The sequence below is a fragment of the Coregonus lavaretus genome (genome assembly GCF_964263955.1).
Source record: "Coregonus lavaretus genome assembly, chromosome: 1".
Classification (NCBI taxonomy): domain Eukaryota; kingdom Metazoa; phylum Chordata; class Actinopteri; order Salmoniformes; family Salmonidae; genus Coregonus; species Coregonus lavaretus.
Genome location: NC_139988.1, coordinates 39,232,261 through 39,253,034, shown reverse-complemented (window position 1 = coordinate 39,253,034; position 20,774 = coordinate 39,232,261). Strand labels below are relative to the sequence as shown.

At 42.4% G+C, this 20,774-nt stretch overlaps 1 protein-coding gene across 1 annotated transcript in view; it reads left to right on the top strand.

The window, feature by feature from the left end:
- The window catches only part of LOC311127854 (glutamate receptor ionotropic, delta-1-like), a 481,343-nt gene that overhangs the window by 369,602 nt on the left and 90,967 nt on the right, over nucleotides 1-20,774 (top strand). The window contains exons 6-7 of the mRNA XM_084159745.1: nucleotides 14,268-14,441; nucleotides 20,435-20,596. Of these exons, the coding sequence (XP_084015871.1) occupies nucleotides 14,268-14,441; nucleotides 20,435-20,596 (336 nt within the window). The remainder of the gene's footprint in view (nucleotides 1-14,267; nucleotides 14,442-20,434; nucleotides 20,597-20,774) is intronic.

Genomic DNA, 20,774 nt, shown 5'->3' with positions numbered 1-20,774 from the left:
AGCCATTGCTTAAAGAAAAAATTAGTTTGGTGTTCACCAAAAGGCATGTGGGAGACTCCCCAAACATATGGAAGAAGGTACTCTGGTCAGATGAGACTAAAATTGAGCTTTTTGGCCATCAAGGAAAACGCTATGTCTGGCGCAAACCCAACACCTCTCATCACCCTGAGAACACCATCCCCACAGTGAAGCATGGTGGTGGCAGCATCATGCTGTGGGAATGTTTTTCATCGGCAGGGACTAGGAAATTGGTCAGAATTGAAGGAATGATGGATGGTGCTAAATACAGGGAAATTATTGAGGGAAACCTGTTTCAGTCTTTTGAGACAGGGACGGGGGTTCACCTTCCAGCAGGACAATGACCCTAAGCATACTGCTAAAGCAACACTCGAGTAGTTTAAGAGGAAAAATTTAAATGTATTGGAATGGCCTAGTCAAAGCCCAGACCTCAATCCAATTGAGAATCTGTGTATGACTTAAAAATTGCTGTACACCAGCGGAACCCATCCAACTTGAAGGAGCTGGAGCAGTTTTGCCTTGATGAATGGGCAAAAATCCCAGTGGCTAGGTGTGCTAAGCTTTTAAGAACATACTCCAAGAGACTTGCAGCTGTAGTTGCTGCAAAATGTGGCTCTACAAAGTATTGACTTTGTGGGGGGGTGAATAGTTATGGACGTTTCTTTGTCTTATTTCTTGTTTGTTTCACCCAAAAAAATATTTTGCATCTTCAAAGTGGTAAGCATGTTGTGTAAATCAAATTATACAAACCCCCCAAAAATCAATTTTAATTCCAGGTTGTAAGGCAACAAAATAGGAAAAATGCCAAGGGGGTTGAATACTTTCGCAAGCCACTGTACATGTCAGTACATACACACAACAAGTAGGTCAAATGGGGGAGAGGTGTTGTGCCGTGAGGTGGTTTGCCGTGAGGTGTTGCTTTATTTGTTTTTTTAAACCAGGTTTGCTGTTCACTTGCGCTATATCAGATGGAGGGGGGTTCCATGCACTCATGGCTCTGTATAATACTAATTTGTTCTGGACCTGGGGACTGTGAAAAGACCCTTGGTGGCATATCTGGTGGGGTAAGTCTGTGTTTGTCAGTGCTGTGTGTAAGTTGACTTTGCAAACAATTTGGAATTTCCAACACATTCATGTTTCTTATAAAAACAAGAAGTGATGCATTCAGTCTTATCTCAACTCTTATCCAAGAGAGACTGGCATGCATAGTAATATTAGTCCTCTCACTACAATGAAGAGCAAGACGTGCCGCTCTGTTCTGGGCCCGCTGCAGCTTAACTAGGTCTTTCTTTGCAGCGCTTGACCATATGACTGGACAAAAATCAACATAAGATAAAACTAGAGCCTGCAGGACTTGCTTTGTGGAATGTGGTGTCAAAAAAGCGGAGCATCTCTTTACTACGGACAGACCTCTCCCCATCTTTACAATCATTGAATCTGTTTTGACCATGACATTGTGTGTGGACAAACAAACAAACAAACACTCACCCACAAACACACACACACACACACACACACACACACACTCAAAGGACCATATGAATATTGACGTGTTATACTAGATTGATATAAACATTGACAAGGTGCAGAAATGGGCTGATCATCATTATATGAATGACAAGTCCTTATTTCGTAACTTTGCTCCGACATCCAAATCATGATGCATATATTGATCTTGTATTCATATTGTGAAAATGATTTATTAATGTATCTCATAGAATCTTCCTGTTTAGGCTGCTCACAACTCTTAGAGGAAGTGGTAAAATATATAAAATGAATGTTATTTATTTTGCAGCACGCCAACACATTCCTTTTTGTTTCAGTCAATTATGAAAGAGTGTCACCACCAAGTCATTAGCTTTAATAGCATCAGACTGTGCATTGTACTGTATGAGCTAATGCCATGATAATTTCTTCTTCACTTCCTGAATGGTTGACACGGTGTGGCATATTGCAGAGTTATCCCTCCTCATACACTATATTAATGAATAAGACGGGCTGTACCAGAGTTCTTTGAAATGCCATCCCCTCTTTCTTTCCCTCCTCGAGGTTGTCTCTGAAAGTAAAGTGCACATGATGCTGCTGTGATCACCTTGAGGAGGGAACGACAAAGGCAAACTATTTTTGAATCAGCCTTGTTTGATGCTGGCAATGTATTTTATTATACAACTTGGAATACACAACATGTTAGACTTGGAAGAGAAAAAAGGAGAGGGTGCAATGCTGAACTAATTTGACTTAAAACCAAAATACAGTAATTGGCTATTTACACAAACATTCCATATTATTTGATTGACCTTCTAATTAGGAGAGTGGGAGATGAAATTATCCACTTAAAAATACTTATAGTTAACTCTCAATCAGCAGTACACTATTAATTTAAGCATTAAGGCATGAGGGGGTGTGGTGTATTGGCCAATATACCACGGCTAAGGACTGTTCTTAGGCACAACACAGCCCTTAGCTGTGGTATATTGGCCATATACCACAAACCCCCAAGGTGCCTTATTGCTATTATAAACTGGTAACCAACATAAATAGAACAGTAAACAAGTATTTTTGCATCATACCCATGGTAAATTGTCTGATCAGCAATCAGCATCCAGGACCCAAACTACCCAGTTTATAATATGTAATATATTACAATAACTCTGAATAGCACCACCTCCTGCTAATGCTTCTGCCTCCGTAAGTGACAAGCTATAAAGTTCCACACTGTTTCAGATGCCCCATGCAGCATGACATTGTGAGTGTGATGTGTTGTGACAGGGCGTAAGCAACCGTTTTAGCCAGGTAAACTCCAGGCCTTGTGTTCTCCGCCTGTGTGTTTCCCTGGTCCCTCTGATGCCTTTGAGCCAGACATGCTGGCATAAGGAAAGGAGGGGTTGTCTCTGTCAGTTCTCAGCCCCCTGGGCCTCAGCGCTAACTAGGACATGGAGGCAGCAGGGAGGTCTCATGTCTCATTCATCAGCCACCACGACCAGCTACTGTCACTGTTGACGAAAGTCAGAGCAGAATTGGTTCATATGAAGTTTAACTGGTGAGAAAGGCAATGATAGGAGAGCTGAAGTGGAGAATGGATGGACAGGAGAGGGAGCGAGAAAGAGAAGTACTGAAAAGTGTTGAGAAGTATAGAAACAATGGTGCAGAGTAAAAGAGATGCATTGCTGCTTCAATCTTCAGCAATTGTTAATAACAATTTTGGACAATCTTCCACATTTTTCAACACAAGACAGGATCAGTTACCAATAGTTAGTTGATTGATATATGAGGGAGGACATAACAAGGTATCCTTCTCTCTAAATCATCAGCCAAACCACACAGAGGGGGGTGGTTGACACTGTTTGCTCTGTATGGATGGATGACGCAGTCAAACAGGATTCATTTTTTTCTACAAAAAGAGAGGAGGTGACACCTGAGTCTGTGTGTGATGGATTAGGCGGAGGTGCATGGCGTGACAGCCAGAGTCAAGAAGAACAGGGATGATATGACTGATTGTCCGTGGTAACCACCTGCAAAATGTTTGAATAGAAGCAGATGATGTTTACACTATCTGTGAAACAGCAGCACACGGTGGAGAGAAATAAAACTCATTCCACTACCCAAAATGTTGATTAGGAATGTGTATTTACATTAACATAGTGAGACAAAAAGCTGTAATAAATAATTTGTCAGAAATAGACAAGCACTTTAGAGTTAACCATAGTAATGTTTGCTCTATCATATAGGCCTACTCTAATTCCCACTACTTTTGAGTTGCACAATATATATGGTGATCTATTATAATTAGGTATATCAAACAATAAAAATAATTAATTGTCATTAATCACACCTAATCATGAATAATCGCAATTTTTAAATTTGCTCAAATTTGTCCCTAAAGAAAGATGTTTCCATTTTAAAAGCAATGTTTAAGTAGGCCTACTCCCTCTTATCAATGCTCTTGAAGTGTAAAACTTGTGCACACACACACAAACACAAACATGCTGTTAAAGCTTCAAACGTTCTAAATGAGTGTTCTTCCAATTTCTGACTGGAGGGTTGACTACAGGAAAAAACAACTGTCTCTATGGATACAAAGAGCATTTAAGCCTGTCGAACAATGTTATGAATTCCACAGAAGACAATAACAACAGGTCAGCAAGGTCTGAGGTCATGTATAAAGCCATTTGATCTAGCCTAGGCTTCTTCAACATGAACTAGTCACAAGCTGCTACTACTAGAATTGGGATCATTTGCTTAAATCTTTTGACTTGAGAACTGAAAAAAAAAAACTGTATCTAAATGGAATGGATGTCCTACGGAAGCACTGAAGCCCAAGGCAATTTTAAAAATCTTGTTTGAACGACTTAGTATCTCATTTTAATGACATAGTATCTAATTTGAACGACTTAATTCTTATTTTATCTAATAAGTTCTCATTTGTTATGCAGCTTGTCAGACAGTGTAATGGTTGCTGCAGCCATTCACTGATTCCATCAATTGATATGATTATTAATGGGTAGTTCTTTGATAGTCTAAAGCAGGGCTGCTTTTGAATGCCAGATCATGTAATTGGGCAAGTGTGGAGCGAGGAGAAGAGCGTAATTTGTTTCCTTTATCACTATTCTTTTAATTAGGCCTATTCTGTTGTAATGATTTAGCCTACCCCACCCACAGTAGCTTATCTCTAGTTTATATTATACTTTCTAACATTAGGATACAGTATGTAGTTTATATTTTGAAGGACTTCAAATATTTTAACAAATGTTTTAGGTAGGAAATATATATCCTACTGTAAAATGAATCTTTGTTTTTCTTGGAATAGAAACACCATAATATGAATAAATTTAATGAAGCTAAAATATAATAAATAAATTGTCAATAATAAAGGCCAGTATCAGTTTCTTTTCATAAATAAAATGGAATAAATAATCTCAAACTGCAGCGGTCAAATGATTTGCGCACAGAAGCAAGAACCAACAAGCTTCACATTGAGCGTGAAAAATGCACTCTACAAATGTATTATTATTATTAATGTTATTATTATTATAAAGACAGAAAAATATTAAATGTAAAAGCTTAATTACATAAAGGAATTTTAGTGGGAATATCGCCGTAATATAAACAACATAAGGAATCTATCCGATTTTCAATAGCACCGATGACAACAACCTATTAATTTGATGATAATGCAAAGCAAAGAGTATTGAATTGAAAGCATCCTCGAGAAGCTGTGATCGAGACGGAGAACAGTGCGTAATGGATGGATTTGGCAGACTGGTTGCAAAATAAATCCTTGCATTGCAGGGATCAACTTGCTGTGGCAGTTTTATAGCCTCATGCAGTAATAGTAGTAGTAGTAGTAATAATAATAATAATAATAATAATAATAATAATATCATTATAATAACTACCTTACTATTCTGCGCAGGCTGACACAGACCGATAAGGCTATTTTAAATATTTCAAGCTACCAGGAGTCAAAAGCCACCTACAGCGCAAAAAAATTCTTAGGTGTGCACAGATTATATGAGATAATTAAACAGTACAGATTACTGGCGTGGTGCTGTTTCTATGCACTAATAATCTGTGTTCTCTTTTGGTGATATCACCATTGTGCATGCCCTCAGTGACAGTCAATTACAGCCAAAAGCTGTTTTGTGTGGTTTGTAGTGAGTCTCTTATAGAACATCTGATCATTCAGTTGCCTGAGTACCTCAGTCTTATAGACAGTGTAGTATTGTGCAGTAACAGCGCCTCCCTTGTCCGCTGGGCGGATGGCTATAAAGGTGGCATTCTGGATGGTGTTTTCACACTTGGTCCGTTTCAGGCAATGTTTGTGAACTCAGTGCGGGAAGCAAGTCCCTGCAGCAATGTTCCAACTTCTAGTGGAAAGCCTTCCCAGAAGAGTGGAGGCTGTTATAGCAGCAAAGGGGGAACCAACTCCATATTAATGCCCATGATTTTGTCTGAAATATATTTTTCGTTATTTGTCGGACCCCAGTAAGACTAGTTGTCACCATTGGCGTCGGCTAATGGGGATCCTAATAAATAAAAATAAAAAATAAAAAATCCCAAGCACAGTTTATCCCTCTCCACCTCCCCCTCCCAGTTTTCCTTCCCCCTTTACACCACCCAAGCCAAGCTTGTCCCAACCTCCCATCCTTGCCCACACTTGCAACGACAGGGTTAAAATGACAAAAAAAAATAACAGTCATGGAAATTAGTTTCATAATTGTTGTTAATGTAATTCATGAAAGCACACTTTTAAATATGATCAATCAATTAAAAAATGACATATCAGCCATTATCGGAATGACCCTTAAGTGTATGTATGTGGTGCTGCGTGTGTGTCACTGTGAATGGGCCGTTGCCCAAAGAGAGAGAGCGTGACATTTCAGCAGCAGGTATAAAATAATGAAAGACTAACTAGATCACCAATTCAAAACAGAACTTGTAGCAGTTAACTCGCTACTAAGCATTCATTTCGTTGTTGCCTTTCCACCGGTACTGTAGAGCCTAAATAAATCTGCACCGTTGGAAAACTGGGATTGCCCTGATCAATAATATCAAAAGCTCCACTGAAGTCTAACAAAACAGCTTCCCCAATCTTCTTACTATCAATTTCTTTCAGCCAATCATCAGTCATTTGTGTCAGTGCCGAGCGTGTTGAGTGCCCTTTCCTATAAGCATGCTGAAAGTCTCTTGTTCATTTGTTTTCTGTAAAATAACTTTGTATTTGGTCAAACTGATTTTTTCCCAAAGTTTGCCAAGCACTGGTAACAGGCTGATTGGTCAGCTGTTTGAACCATTAAAGGGTACTATTGTGATGAGGTGTGAATGACGGAGTCAGGCGCAGGAGTTAAAACACCGAAATCCAGAGTTTATTCAGTGTACATGAATAAAGCGCAGCAAGCGTCAAAACAAAACTAGCACAAGGGAAAAATCCACCTTGGCTACATACAAGGAAAGAGTAGCTCAACCGAGCTACTCACTCTCAGAATGAACAATCACTCACAAAGGACAAGGGGGCAGAGGGAACACTTATACACAGACTACTGAGGGAATGAGTACCAGTCGTGTGTGATTGACAAGACAAGACAAATGGAGTGATGATAAATGGAGCGGTAGTGGCTAGTAAGCCGGTGACGATGAACGCTGAGGGGCAGCCTTGGCTGAATTCGTGAGAGTACCCCCCCCCCGCCTCCCCCTTGACGCGCAGCTCCAGCAGCGCACCGACACCGGCCTCGGGGACAGCCAGGAGGACACGGAGCAGGACGAGTCGAATGGCAACGATGGAAGTCCCTCAACAGAGAGGGATCGAGGATATCCCTCACTGGGACCCAGCACCATTCCTCCGGACCGTACCCTTCCCACTCCACGAGGTACTGAAGGCCCCCCACCCGGCGCCTCGAATCCAGTATGGATCGGACAGAGTACGCCGGCGCCCCCTCGATGTCCAAAGGAGGTGGAGGGACCTCCCGCACCTCAGACTCCTGGAGCGGACCAACCACCACCGGCCTGAGGAGAGACACATGAAATGAGGGTTTAATACGGTAATCAGGGGGGAGTAATCACCTATATGTGACCTCGTTGATTCTCCTCAGGACTTTGAACGGCCCTACAAACCGCGGGCTCAGCTTCCGGCAGGGCAGGCGGAGGGGCAGATTCCGGGTCGAGAGCCAGACCCGATCCACCGGTACAAAGACGGGGGCCTCACTGCGTTGACGGTCAGTGTTGGCCTTCTGACGACGCACAGCGCGTTGGAGGTGAACATGGGCAGCGTTCCACGTCTCTTCCACGTGCCGAAACCAGTCATCCACCCCAGGAGCTTCGGTCTGGCTCTGGTGCCACGGTGCCAGAACCGGTTGATAACCTAAAACACACTGAAATGGCGTTAGGTTCGTAAAGGAGTGGCGGAGAGTGTTCTGGGCATATTCTGCCCATGGCAGGAACACCGGCCACTCCCCCGGACAGTCCTGGCAATAGGATCTCAGGAACCTACCCACATCCTGATTTATCCGTTCCACCTGCCCATTACTCTCAGGGTGGAACCCAGAGGTCAGGCTGACTGAGACTCCCAGACGTTCCATGAACGCCTTCCAGACTTTTGACGTGAACTGGGGACCTCGGTCAGACACTATATCCTCTGGTACCCCGTAGTGCCGGAAGACGTGTGTAAACAGGGCCTCCTCAGTTTGCAGAGCCGTGTGGAGACCGGGCAGAGGAAGGAGGCGGCAGGCATTCGAAAAGTGGTCCACACTGAGCAGGAGGAAACATACACCCTCACGTCCTTAGCCAAGGTAGGCCACCAGTACTTTTCGGTCAGGCAGCGCACTGTACGACCGATACCTGGGTGACTAGAGGAGGGTGACGTGTGTGCCCAGTAGATCAGACGATCACGGTTAAGCGCAGGCACGTACTGCAGCCCAGCTGGACACTGCGGTGGAGATGGATCTGTGCGTAATGCCTGCGCTATATCCGCGTCCATCGCCCATACTACAGGCGCCACAATGCATGAGTCTGGCAGTATGGGGGGATTGTCTCTGGGCCTCTCCTCTGTATCATACAGCCGGGACAGTGCGTCTGCCTTCACATTCTTCATACAGGGAATGTATGACAGTGTGAAATCAAACCGGGTGAAGAATAGGGCCCACCTGGCCTGGCGAGGGTTCAGCTTCCTCGCTGCCCGGATGTACTCCAGGTTACGGTGGTCCTTCCAGACGAGGAATGGGTGTTTCGCCCCCTCAAGCCAATGTCTCCACAAAGTCAGAGCTTGGACAACAGCCAACAGCTCCCGATTCTGCTCCGCCGGGCTGAGCTTCTTTGAGAAGAACGCACAGGGGCGGAGCTTGGGTGGCATCGAACGCCCGTGGTCGAGATATCTGGATCCCTCCGGGTGCTGTGATGTAGGTGGCTGGATCCGGTTGGCCAGCTGGTCTCGACGGATCGGTTCCTCTTCTCTCCAGGCGTTGGACGACCTGAAGAACCCGATCCATCGCTTCCCCCAAGCTGGCCAGCATAGTGGAATGTTCCTGGAACCTTGCCACTATTCCAGGCATGCGCTCCTCTCCTGCTGACTCCATAGAGGTGAGTGATTCTGTGATGAGGTGTGAATGACGGAGTCAGGCGCAGGAGGTAAAACACTGAAATCCTAAGTTTATTCAGTGTACATGAATAAAGCGCAGCAAGCGTCAAAACGAAACTAGCACAAGGGAAAAATCCACCTTGGCTACATACAAGGAAAGAGTAGCTCAACCGAGCTACTCACTCTCACAATGAACAATCACTCACAAAGGACAAGTGGGCAGAGGGAACACTTATACACAGACTAATGAGGGAATGAGTACCAGGTGTGTGTGATTGACAAGACAAGACAAATGGAGTGATGATAAATGGAGCGGTAGTGGCTAGTAAGCCGGTGACGACGAACGCCGAAACCTGCCCGAGCAAGGAGTAGGGGCAGCCTCGGCTGAATTCGTGACAGCTCTGCTATTCTTGGGTAGCGGAATGACCTTTGCCTCCATCCAGGCCTGAGGGCACGCACTGTCTTCTAGGCTTAAATAGAAAAGAAGATGTGGCAAACAGGAGTTTCAATGTATTCCGCTACCAACCTCAGCAATTTACCATCCAAGTTGTCGGTACCAGGTGGCTTGTCCTTATTTATAGATAGCAACAACAAAAAATCACCTCTTCCACACCCACTTTGCGGAACTCAAAACTACAGTGCTTGTCTTTCATTATTTGGTCCGTTATGCATGAATATGCTAATCTTGTCAACAAAAAAGGTATTAAACTGACTGGCAATATCAAAGGGTTTTGTTATGAACAAGCCGTTTGCCTCAATTAATGATGAAGCCGAGTTCACTTTTTTGCCTAGAATTTCATTTAAAGTACTCCAGAGCTTTTTACTATCATTCTTTATATAATTTATCTTTGTTCCATAGTATAGTTTCTTCTTCAGTTTAGATTTCTCAATTTACTGTATGTTTGCCAGTTTACTGTGTTGTCACACTTATTTGCTATTCTTTTTGCCTCATCCCTCTCAGCCATACATTTTTTCAATTCATCATATATCCATGGTGATTTGGCAGTTCTAACAGTTTGTTTCTGGATGGGCACATGCCTATCATTAACTGGAAGAAGCTGTTTCTTAAGTGCAGAGTCAGGTTGTTCCTCATTACACACATCAGAAGAACAAATATTGTTCACATCTTCGACCTAGGAGTCATTGCAAAACCTGTTGTAGGATTGCTTATACACAATTTTAGGTCCAGTCTTTGGAACTTTGGCTATTATATTCACTACATCTGATGGGTGTGGATACTACTTTAAGCATATTCATGCAGTGTTAATAAAGATGTGATCAATACACGTGGATGATTTAGTTCCTGTTCTGTTTGTAAATACCCTGGTAGGTTGCATGATAACCTGCACCAGATTGCAGGCATTGGTTACAGCTTGAAGCTTATTTTTGAGTGGACAGCTTGATGACAACCAGTCAATATTTAAGTCACCCAGAAAATATCACATACATGTTGATATCACATACATTATTGAGCATTTTACACATATAGTCCAAATACTGACTTTTAGCAATCAGTGGTCTATAGCAACTTCCTACAATAATAGGCTTTAGTTGAGGCAGATCAACCTGTAGTCATATTACTTCTACATCATCTGACATTAGATCCTCTCTCAGCCTAACAGGAATATGACTCTGGGCATACATAGCAACTCCTCCTCCATTTGCATTTCTATCTTTCCTATATATTTTATAACCATGTATAGCTACTACTGCATCATCAAATGAATTATTTAAGTGTGTTTCAGAGATGGCCAGAATATGAATGTTTTCTGATGTTAGTAAGTTGTCAATTTCATGAACCTTGTTTCTCAGGCTACATACATTAATAATATGGGCTATTTTGAGTCATTTTCTGGGTTGCTTGTTTGTTTTTAGTGTTATTCTGAGAGGCTGATCTGAGGTAGACATGTCAGTGACATTTACATTTGAGCCTATGGTACTGAGGGGGCTGCCCAAGGCAGACAGTTTCAGTGCAAACAGTGGAATTCAATTCTATGGGCATATGATTATTGCTGACAATACCTTCTGAGCTAACAGTTAAACGAACATAAATTAGGTTACTTACATGTACTTTATTTATTTCTCTGGGGTATAATACAATTTCCATATCCTCTGTTGCTTATTATGACAGGGAGGACTGGAGCGCTACCAAACTCAGACCGTCAGTCTCTTAAAGGGATACTTCATGATTTTGGTAATGAGGCCCCTTATCTACTCCCCAGAGTCAGATGAACTCGTGGATACCATTGTTATGTCTCTGTGTCCAGTATGAAGGAAGAGGTAGTTTTGCAAGCCAATGTTAACTAGCATTAGCGCAATGACTGGAAGGCTATCGGTATCTGCTGCTAGTATGCTAGCAGATACCATAGACTTCCAGTCATTGCGCTAACGCTAGTTAGCAACTTCGTTCAAACTGCACGCAGAGACACTAAAATGGTGTACACAAGTTAATCTGACTCTGAGTAAGTACATAAAGGGCCTCATTGCCAAAATCCCAAAGTATCCCTTTAAGCAGTTTGCTATGTTGATGGAGATAATCCTGGAATGCCTGTGGTTAGGGTGGATCCCATCTCTTTTAAAGATGATGAAATGCTGTCTCAGGCGCCGCTCCAGAATCTCCCATAAGTGTTCAATTGGGTTGAGATCTGGTGACTGAGACATGCACGCGCGCACACAGACACACACACACAGACACACACACACACACACACACACACACACACACACACACACACACACACACACACACACACACACATACACACACACACACACATACATACACACACACACACACACACACACACACACACACAAACACACAGGTGTGGTTCCTATGTTAATTAGGCAATTAACATCCCATCATGCTTAGGGTCATGTATAAAAATGACCAGTTGCCCAATATTTTGGCTACCACGGCTAGAAGAAGAGATCTCAGTGACTTTGAAAAAGGGATCTCAAAGGAGCATAGGGGGTTTAAAATGTGTTTGTGTGTGTGTCTCAGTAACCAGATCTCAACCCAATTGAACACTTATGGGAGGTTCCTTAGACAGCATTTCATCATCAACAAAACAACAAATTATGGAATTTCTCATGAACTTAGGGTGTTGCATCCCTCCAATATAGTTACAGACACTTGTAGAATCTATGCCAAGGTGCCGTGAAGCTGTTCTGTGGTGGCCCAACGCCCTATTAAGACACTTATTGTTGGTGTTTCCTTTATTTTGGCAGTTACCTTTATGTTTCAACTAGTCAGAGCTAGTAGAATAGTAATGGTAGAGGCAAGTGATAGTGTGGGCTGTTGGATTAATGGGTCCATAGTGATGTCGAGAGAGAGAGAGAGAGAGAGAGAGAGAGAGAGAGAGAGAGAGAGAGAGAGTGTCTAGGGCTGAGGGATAATCCTGGCTAGATAAGAGTACCTCCCAGAGTTTCCCTCCCAGTCCTTCCTCTTCTCCTAGTCTCAGAGTTTCTCAGCATACATGCGTAAAGCTTAACAAAGCGTCTTAACTCTATGGTGATTACCAGGATTTCTTTATTTATATATCATGAAAGATGAATAGCGTTGACTGAGCTGCGTATTGAGGATAATTTAGATGTCAGACAGGTTTGATTTCATTAATATATTTAGAGGATGTGTGTCATTGAAATATCCCTCTGTTGTATTTTTGGTTTCCATGCTTATGTAGGTCACCTCAGGACAGTAATAGGAGCTTTGGCAGTGTTTTCCCCCCAAGGTGTATGTCCACACTGAATGCATAAACAGCTGATCTCCTTAACACATTCATTCATTCTGATATACAGCTCTGTAGTGATGGTTTTGACATGCACTGAAATTCTATTATACAGTAACACGCTGTCCAGAATGTTAGTCACACACTGTGTAAGAGTGCTGCCAAACTAATCAACAAACTCAAAGGTTAACCCACCAATGTTCTTCCCCTGCATACCAAAACGTATTCTCTCCACATTAAAATAGGAAGATCTAGCGCTTAATGCGCTGTGCTTTTCTTTCAAACCACTAGTCTGTGGTCATTTTAGTCTTGTTAGTAAAATGGCTCCATCAAGGTCACTGCAGGGTCAATTGATGTCACAGCAGTCATCTGTGGTGACGGTGAAACGTTCTAACAGGTCAAGACAGGAAGGACGACCCTGGACATGCGGTCATACCTCCATGAATCCTACAGCATATTCCACCCGGTTAATGCACAACAGCACCTCATGAATATCCATTATTTACAGTTGACTGGCACTTGACTGGCTGTTTGTATGGCTCATAGTGTAGTGTTTGTGCTGTATAAAAATGTATGTGCCTCTTTCTAAAAGCAGTAAAGCACACACCTACTGAATTATCGATGAGGTGTGATGCTTGTTGCATAACAGTTATGCATTTCTCAAAGGAATTGATGAGTTTGGACGGTGAGATAAATAGAGCGAAAGGGCCAAAGAGAGTGAGATAAATCGACACAAAGGGAAAATGAAATAGAGGGAGAATGCGAGACAGACAGACAGTTAACGAGAGACAGAGGCAGGGAGATGGAATGTCTGAAAGAGGAAAAACTAGACTTGGACAGATCGAAAGAGAGAGACCGAGAGATAGAGAAACACAGATAAGTTTGACCAGTCAGTTGCCTCATTACAGTGGTGTTTGACCCGAGTGCTGGTTGTCTGGCACATAAACATTGACCGCTGTCCTGCTCCTGAGCTCTGGCTATCATCCCTATTGATCTGACCGTTCACAGTCATCCCCTGTCTGACCCTGAACTCATTCCTCTCATCCATCACCCTTGCCTGCATACATGAGTAGGGAGGTTCCTACCCACAGCTTTATGGTGTACGTTCTGGGATTCTAAGAAATGTAAGGAGAGTTTTTACGTTGTCAATTTTCCAAAGGAATTGAGAGATATCAGACATGAGTGATGATCCCCAATCCATATTCAGCTGAAAATTAATTGAAAACCTGACCTTGAGAAGAGTGTTTATTGCGTGTATCTCTTAATGTGTATATTGATTAATCATACTGATACTAAGTTGTCACACAAACTGTACCTAGTCCTAGAATTCATATGTGAATACACAGCTTTAGACCAGTTCATAGTGTGAATTTACAAGTCAATTCTTAGATTTTGTTAATGGTTTTGACCATGAACCCTCCCACCCCACCATCTCTTCTTTGCCGCAGGAGGTGAGTGACACAGAAATCATGGAGCTGGTCCACAGTTCGTTAGGCCGGATGACCGTCATACGGCAGATCTTCCCTCTGTGGAGAGACACCAACATCCGCTGCATGAGGAACAACCACCGCATCTCCTCTCTGCTCTGCGACCCCCAGGAGGGCTACCTGCAGTCCCTGGAGGTCAGTGTGAAGGATATTACTTTATTACTCTATTTGAACATCAGCCCTGTCACCACTCTGTCATCACCGTAACACTATATCCACACCATCAGAGTACTTTGTCATTCACCCAACATCACCCCATATATTGACAAGACATGACCATAGCCATGACAAAAACAATACTGAAGGTCGGCGAGAGCGATTTGCCCGTCAGCGCTGTCACAACATTTAACGTCATCATCATTCTAACACAGTGTAATTTCCTTCACACATCCCTCCAATGTTAAACACCTCAGTCTGTTACCATTACTATATTTACACAGGATTGCACAGGAACACAAATTTCTAACGTAAGAAAATTGTTTAGAAATGTTTTCTGAAGTCATCTAGTGTGCAATGACCGTGACTTACTATTCAAACTCCATAGCTAGCATAGAACATTGTTTAGGACAGATGGTAAAATCATGTGGTGTTTCTTTAGAGTTCATCTGTCAATTATTCATGTGAAAAAAGGTGAATTACTGGCTAATGCCAAAGTATTTGTATGAGAAAAAAAAAGCACAGGCGAGTACTTTTCTGATATAGACTTGACCTGGGCTGGGTAAAGCACTGGCCACTTATCTATCCCCTACTTTCAAATCATTATCATGATACGTTAGTACACCAGACTTACTTTCTTAGGATTCATCAAGTAATGCATAAAGCCTTAAGTACACCAGCCAGACCATCATAAAGCTTCAGTGATAACAAATGCTTTAGGCATTGCAAGTGTGACCCCCCTCAGCCCTGAGCTGTGCCCTGGACACCATATGTGAACTGATTGCCCCCATCTATCCTCAGAGTTCGTACTGCTTGGTGACCTAAACTGGGATATGCTTAACACCCCGGCCAACCTACAATCTAAACTAGATGCCCTCAATCTCACACAAATTATCAACGAACCTACGAGGTACAACCCAAAATCTGTAAAAATGGGCACCCTCATAGATATCATCCTGACAAATTTACCCTCTAAATACACCTCCACTGTCTTCAACCAGGATCTCAGTGATCACTGCCTTATTGCCTGCGTCCGTAATGGGTCCGCGGTCAAACGACCACCCCTCATCACTGTCAAATGCTCCCCAAAACACTTTAGCGAGCAGGCCTTTCTAATTGACCTGGCCCGGTTATCCTGGATGGATATTGACCTATTCCGTCAGTAGAGGATGCCTGGTTGTTCTTTAAATGTGCTTTCCTCTCAATCTTAAATAAGCATGCCCCATTCAAAAAATTCAGAACTAAGAACAGATATAGCCCCTGCTTCTCCTCAGACTTGACTGCCCTTGACCAGCACAAAAACATCCTGTGGCGTACTGCATTAGCATCGAACAGCCCCCGCGATATGCAAATTTTCAGGGAAGTCAGGAACCAATATATACAATCAGTTAGGAAAGCAAAGGCTAGCTTTTTCAAACAGAAATTTGCATCCTGTACACTGTAAAGTCCATGGAGAATAAGAGCACCTCCTCCCAACTGCCCATTGCACTGAGGCTAGGAAACACTGTCACCACCGATAAATCTACAATAATTGAGAATTTCATCAAGCATTTTGCTACGGCTGGCCATGCTTTCCACCTGGCTACCACTACCCCGGCCACCAGCTCTGCACCCTCCGTTGCAACTTGCCCATGCCCCCCCGCTTCTCCTTTACACAAATTCAGACAGCTGATGTTCTGAAAAAGCTGAAAAATCTGGACCCCTACAAATCAGCTGGGCTAGACAATCTGGATCCTTTCTTTCTAAAATTAGCCACCGAAATTGTCGCAACCCCTATTACTAGCCTGTTCAACCTCTCTTTCGTAACGTCTGAGATCCCCAGAGATTGGAAAGCTGCCGCGGTCATCCCCCTCTTCAAAGGGGGTGACACTCTAGATCCAAACTGTTACAGACCTATATCCATCCTGCCCTGCCTTTAAAAAATTTTGAAAGCCAAGTTAACAAACAGATCACCGACCATTTCGAATCCCACCGTACCTTCTCCGCTATGCTATCCGGTTTCCTTGGTCATGGGTGCACCTCAGCCACGATCAAGGTCCTAAACGATATTATAACCAAGATCGATAAAAGACAGTACTGCACAGCCGTCTTCATCATCCTGGCCAAGGCTTTCGACTCTGTCAACCACCGCATTCTTATTGGCAGACTAAATAGCCTTGGTTTCTCAAATGACTGCCTCGCCTGGTTCACCAACTTCTTCTCAGATAGAGTTCAATGTGTAAAATTGGAGGGCCTGTTGTCTGGACCTCTGGCAGTCTCCATGGGGGTGCCACAGGATTCAATTCTCGGGCCGACTCTATTCTCTGTGTATATCAATGATGTCGCTCTTGCTGCTGGTGACGCTCGAATCCACCTCTATGCAGACGACACCATTTTGTATACATCTGGCCCTTCATTGGTCACTGTGTTAACAAACTTCCAAACGAGCTTCAACACCATACAACACTCCTTCCGTAGCCTCCAACTGCTCTTAAACACTAGTAAAACTATATGCATGCTCTTCAACCGAACGCTCCTTGCACCCGCCCACCCGACTAGAATCACTACTCTCGGTGGGTCTGACCTAGAGTATGTGGACAACTATAAATACCTAGGTGTCTGGTTAGACTGTAAACTCTCCTTCCAGACTCACATTAAGCATCTCCAATCAAAAGTTAGATCTAGAATTGGCTTCCTATTTCGCAACAAAGCCTCCTTCACTCATGCTGCCAAACATGCCCTCGTAAAACTGACTATCCTACCGATCCTTGACTTCAGCGATGTCATTTACAAAATAGCCTCCAACACTCTACTCAGCAAATTGGATGTAGTCTATCACAGTGCCATCCGTTTTGTCACCAAAGCCACATATACTACCCACCATTGTGACCTGTACGCTCTTGTTTGCTGGCCCTCACTACATATTTGTCGCCAAACCCACTGGCTCCAGGTCATCTATAAATCACTGCTAGGCAAATCCCTGTCTTATATTAGCTCACTGGTCACCATAGCAACACCCGCCCGTAGTCTGCACTCCAGCAGGTATATTTCACTGGTCATCCCCAAAGCCAACACCTTCTTTGGCCGCCATTACTTCCAGTTCTCTGCTGCCAATGACTGGAACGAACTGCAAAAATATCTGAAGCTGGAGACTATTATCTCCCTCACTAACTTTAAGCGTCAGTTGTCAGAGCAGCTTACCGATCACTGCACCTGCACACAGCCATTCTGAAATTAGGCCATCCAACCACCTCATCCCCATATTGTTATTTATTTTGCTTATTTGCTCCCCAGTATCTCTATTTGCACATCATCTTTTGCACATCTATCATTCCAGTGTTAATACGAAATTGTAACTATTTTGCACTATGGCCTATTTATTGCCTTACCTACATAATTTACTACATTCGCACACACTGTATATATATTTTCTGTTGTATTTATGACTTTATGTTTTGTTTACCCAGTATGTAACTCTGTGTTGTTGTTTTTATAGCACTGCTTTGCTTGATCTTGGCCAGGTCGCAGTTGTAAATGAGAACTTGTTCTCAACTGGCTTACCTGGTTAAATAAAGGTTAAATAAAAAAGAAATAAAAAAAAAGTGGGCAAGTCCTTCTCTTCATCGTGATGTATCCTAAATAGGTATACAAATGTATAAAAATGCAATATTCTTCTTTGCATATTTGGGTATTATTCTACACACTGGCTATTATTATATAGAGTAGAGTTAAGTAGAGTTCAGTACAGTAGAGTATAGTACAGTAGAGTACAGCAGAGTACAGTACAATACAATACAATACATTATTACAAAACATGCAACAAGGCACTAAAGTAATACTGCAAAAATTTGGCAAAGCAATTCACTTTTTGTCCTGAATACAAAGTGTTATGTTTGGGGCAAATCCAATACAACGCATTACTGAGTACCGCTCTCCATATTTTCAAGCATAGTGGTGGCTGCATCATGTTATGGGTATGCTTTTAATTGTCAAGGGCTGGGGAGGTTTTCAGGATAAAAAAAGAAACAGAATGGAGCTAAGCACAGGCAAAATCCTAGAGGAAACCTGTTTCAGTCTGCTTTCCACCAGAAACTGGGAGATGAATTCACCTTTCAGCAGGACAATGACCAAAAACACAAGGCCAAATGTACACTGGAGTTGCTTACCAAGATGACATTGAATGTTCCTGAGTGGCCAAGTTACAGTCTTGACTTAAATTGGCTTGAAAATGTATTGCAAAACTTGAAAATGGCTGTCTAGCAATGATCAACAAACAACTTGACAGAGCTTGAAGAATTATAAAAATAATTATGTGCAAATATTGTACAATCCAGGTGTACAAAGTTCTTAGAGACTTACCCAAAAAGACTCACAGCTGTAATCAATGCCAAAGGTGATTCTAACATGTATTGACTCAGGGGTGTGAATACTTATGATATTTCTGTATTTCATTTTCAATACATTTGCAAACATTTCCAAAAACATGTTTTCACTTTGTTATTATGGGGTATTATGTGTAGATGGTTGAGAAAAAATTATGATTTAATCATTTAGAAATTCAGGCTGTAACACAACTAAATGTGGAATAAGTCAAGGGGTATGAATACTTTCTGAAGGCACTGTAAGTGTTGATATTATTTGGCAGGGATCTTTACTTGAATATTATTGCGTTTTGATGTATTTCTAATACCTTTAAGACTTTTTCTGGTAGATGTTTTCTAAGACCCATTTTCCATCTGTTTGACCAGAAATCAAAGCCTTTGCTTATTCCACATTTTTAGGATGGAAAATGATTGAAAATGTATATATGCCTTAATTTCTCAAAAATATAGACTTAATTTTCATTTGACACCCAATTTGACATGCTCCTATGAACCTCACATGTTGGTGCTTTACATGGAAATGACTAAGTGTGTTTATGTTTGAGTAGTGTTCAGCTATCCTTTTACAATTGTAAGCATTTTGTGAACTCTATTTGCTACCGTTACATTCATTTCAACTCAACAAGTGTGTTTCCTCTATACCCAACATGACCATGTGGATTGAATGTCCAACTTAATTCTCTATGAAATGAGGACAACAATACTTGTACATGTATTGATCTCATGATCTCAGGGCCCCGTGTAGCTCAGTTGGTAGAGCATGGTGCTTGCAACGCCAGGGTTGTGGGTTCGTTTCCCACGGGGGGCCAGTATGAAAATGTATGCACTCACTAACTGTAAGTCGCTCTGGATAAGAGCGTCTGCTAAATGACTAAAATGTAATGGTGAACCATGATATAATAGAGTAACAGAGGTCTAAGGAATGGTGGCCTTCAGCAAAATTCTCTCCTTGTGTCATTGCTGTACCCTGCCATTCATACATGCCCTTGTTGGTGTAGCAAAAAACGTCCCTCATATCAAAAGCATGCTTTGGACGTAGGCAATCCATTGTGCCTATTTTTATTCCAAATGAAAATGCCAGGGAATGTGTTTGGGATTCTCTTTCTCAAGTGGTCCTTCAATAAATCACAATCACAATTTCCTACAGACAAGTTAGAAAAGGTAGACCGTGGGTGCAATTGTGAGAAATGCTCTGCGGCATTTCAACTGATGTCTTTTTCTATCATTAGAAAACTTGAGGTTGTCTTTCATATCTCTTTTCTGTAACTTTAAAGTGGTCGTTGCAGTGTCAGACTGGGTGTTTTCTGCTCCCCAGGTGTCTACCACTATGGGTCTGTTTCTCCCTTTCATTATGTGGACATGCTTATTCCCTACTGACCACTTTATTTCCCCAAAACATCACAGGGGCAGAGGCAGAGAGGAACCGCTTTTATGTTGGACTTGTAAACCTTCGCAAGTTTCAACAAGTGATTTTGAGCATCTCGTTTTAGCGGCAACATTTTTGAGGAGTTTTCCCTGCCAGATCTCAAACTAGTTCAGTACCTGCATGGCACTGCTGATTCTGCTCAAAACCTTTTATAGAAGATGTTTTGTTGTTTTGTTTCTCCTCAGGTCTCCAACTTGTACCTGTATGACAGTGTGCTGATGCTGGCCAACGCCTTCTACAGTAAGCTAGAGGACAGAAAGTGGCATAGCATGGCTAGTCTGAACTGCATGAGGAAGTCCACCAAGCCCTGGAATGGAGGCTGGTCTATGCTGGACACCATCCAGAAGGTAGGACGCAGACTAACTCATACGGTGTTGAAATGGATTCCTTTCATTCTAATGTGGCATTCTTTTCACATGTATCTCAACTCTTCGAATACAGATGTACAAGGAGAATGATTCAGTCTTTTGTGTTTAGTTTCAAGTTTTATTTGTCGTATGTGCAGGATTCACATGGTATACACCA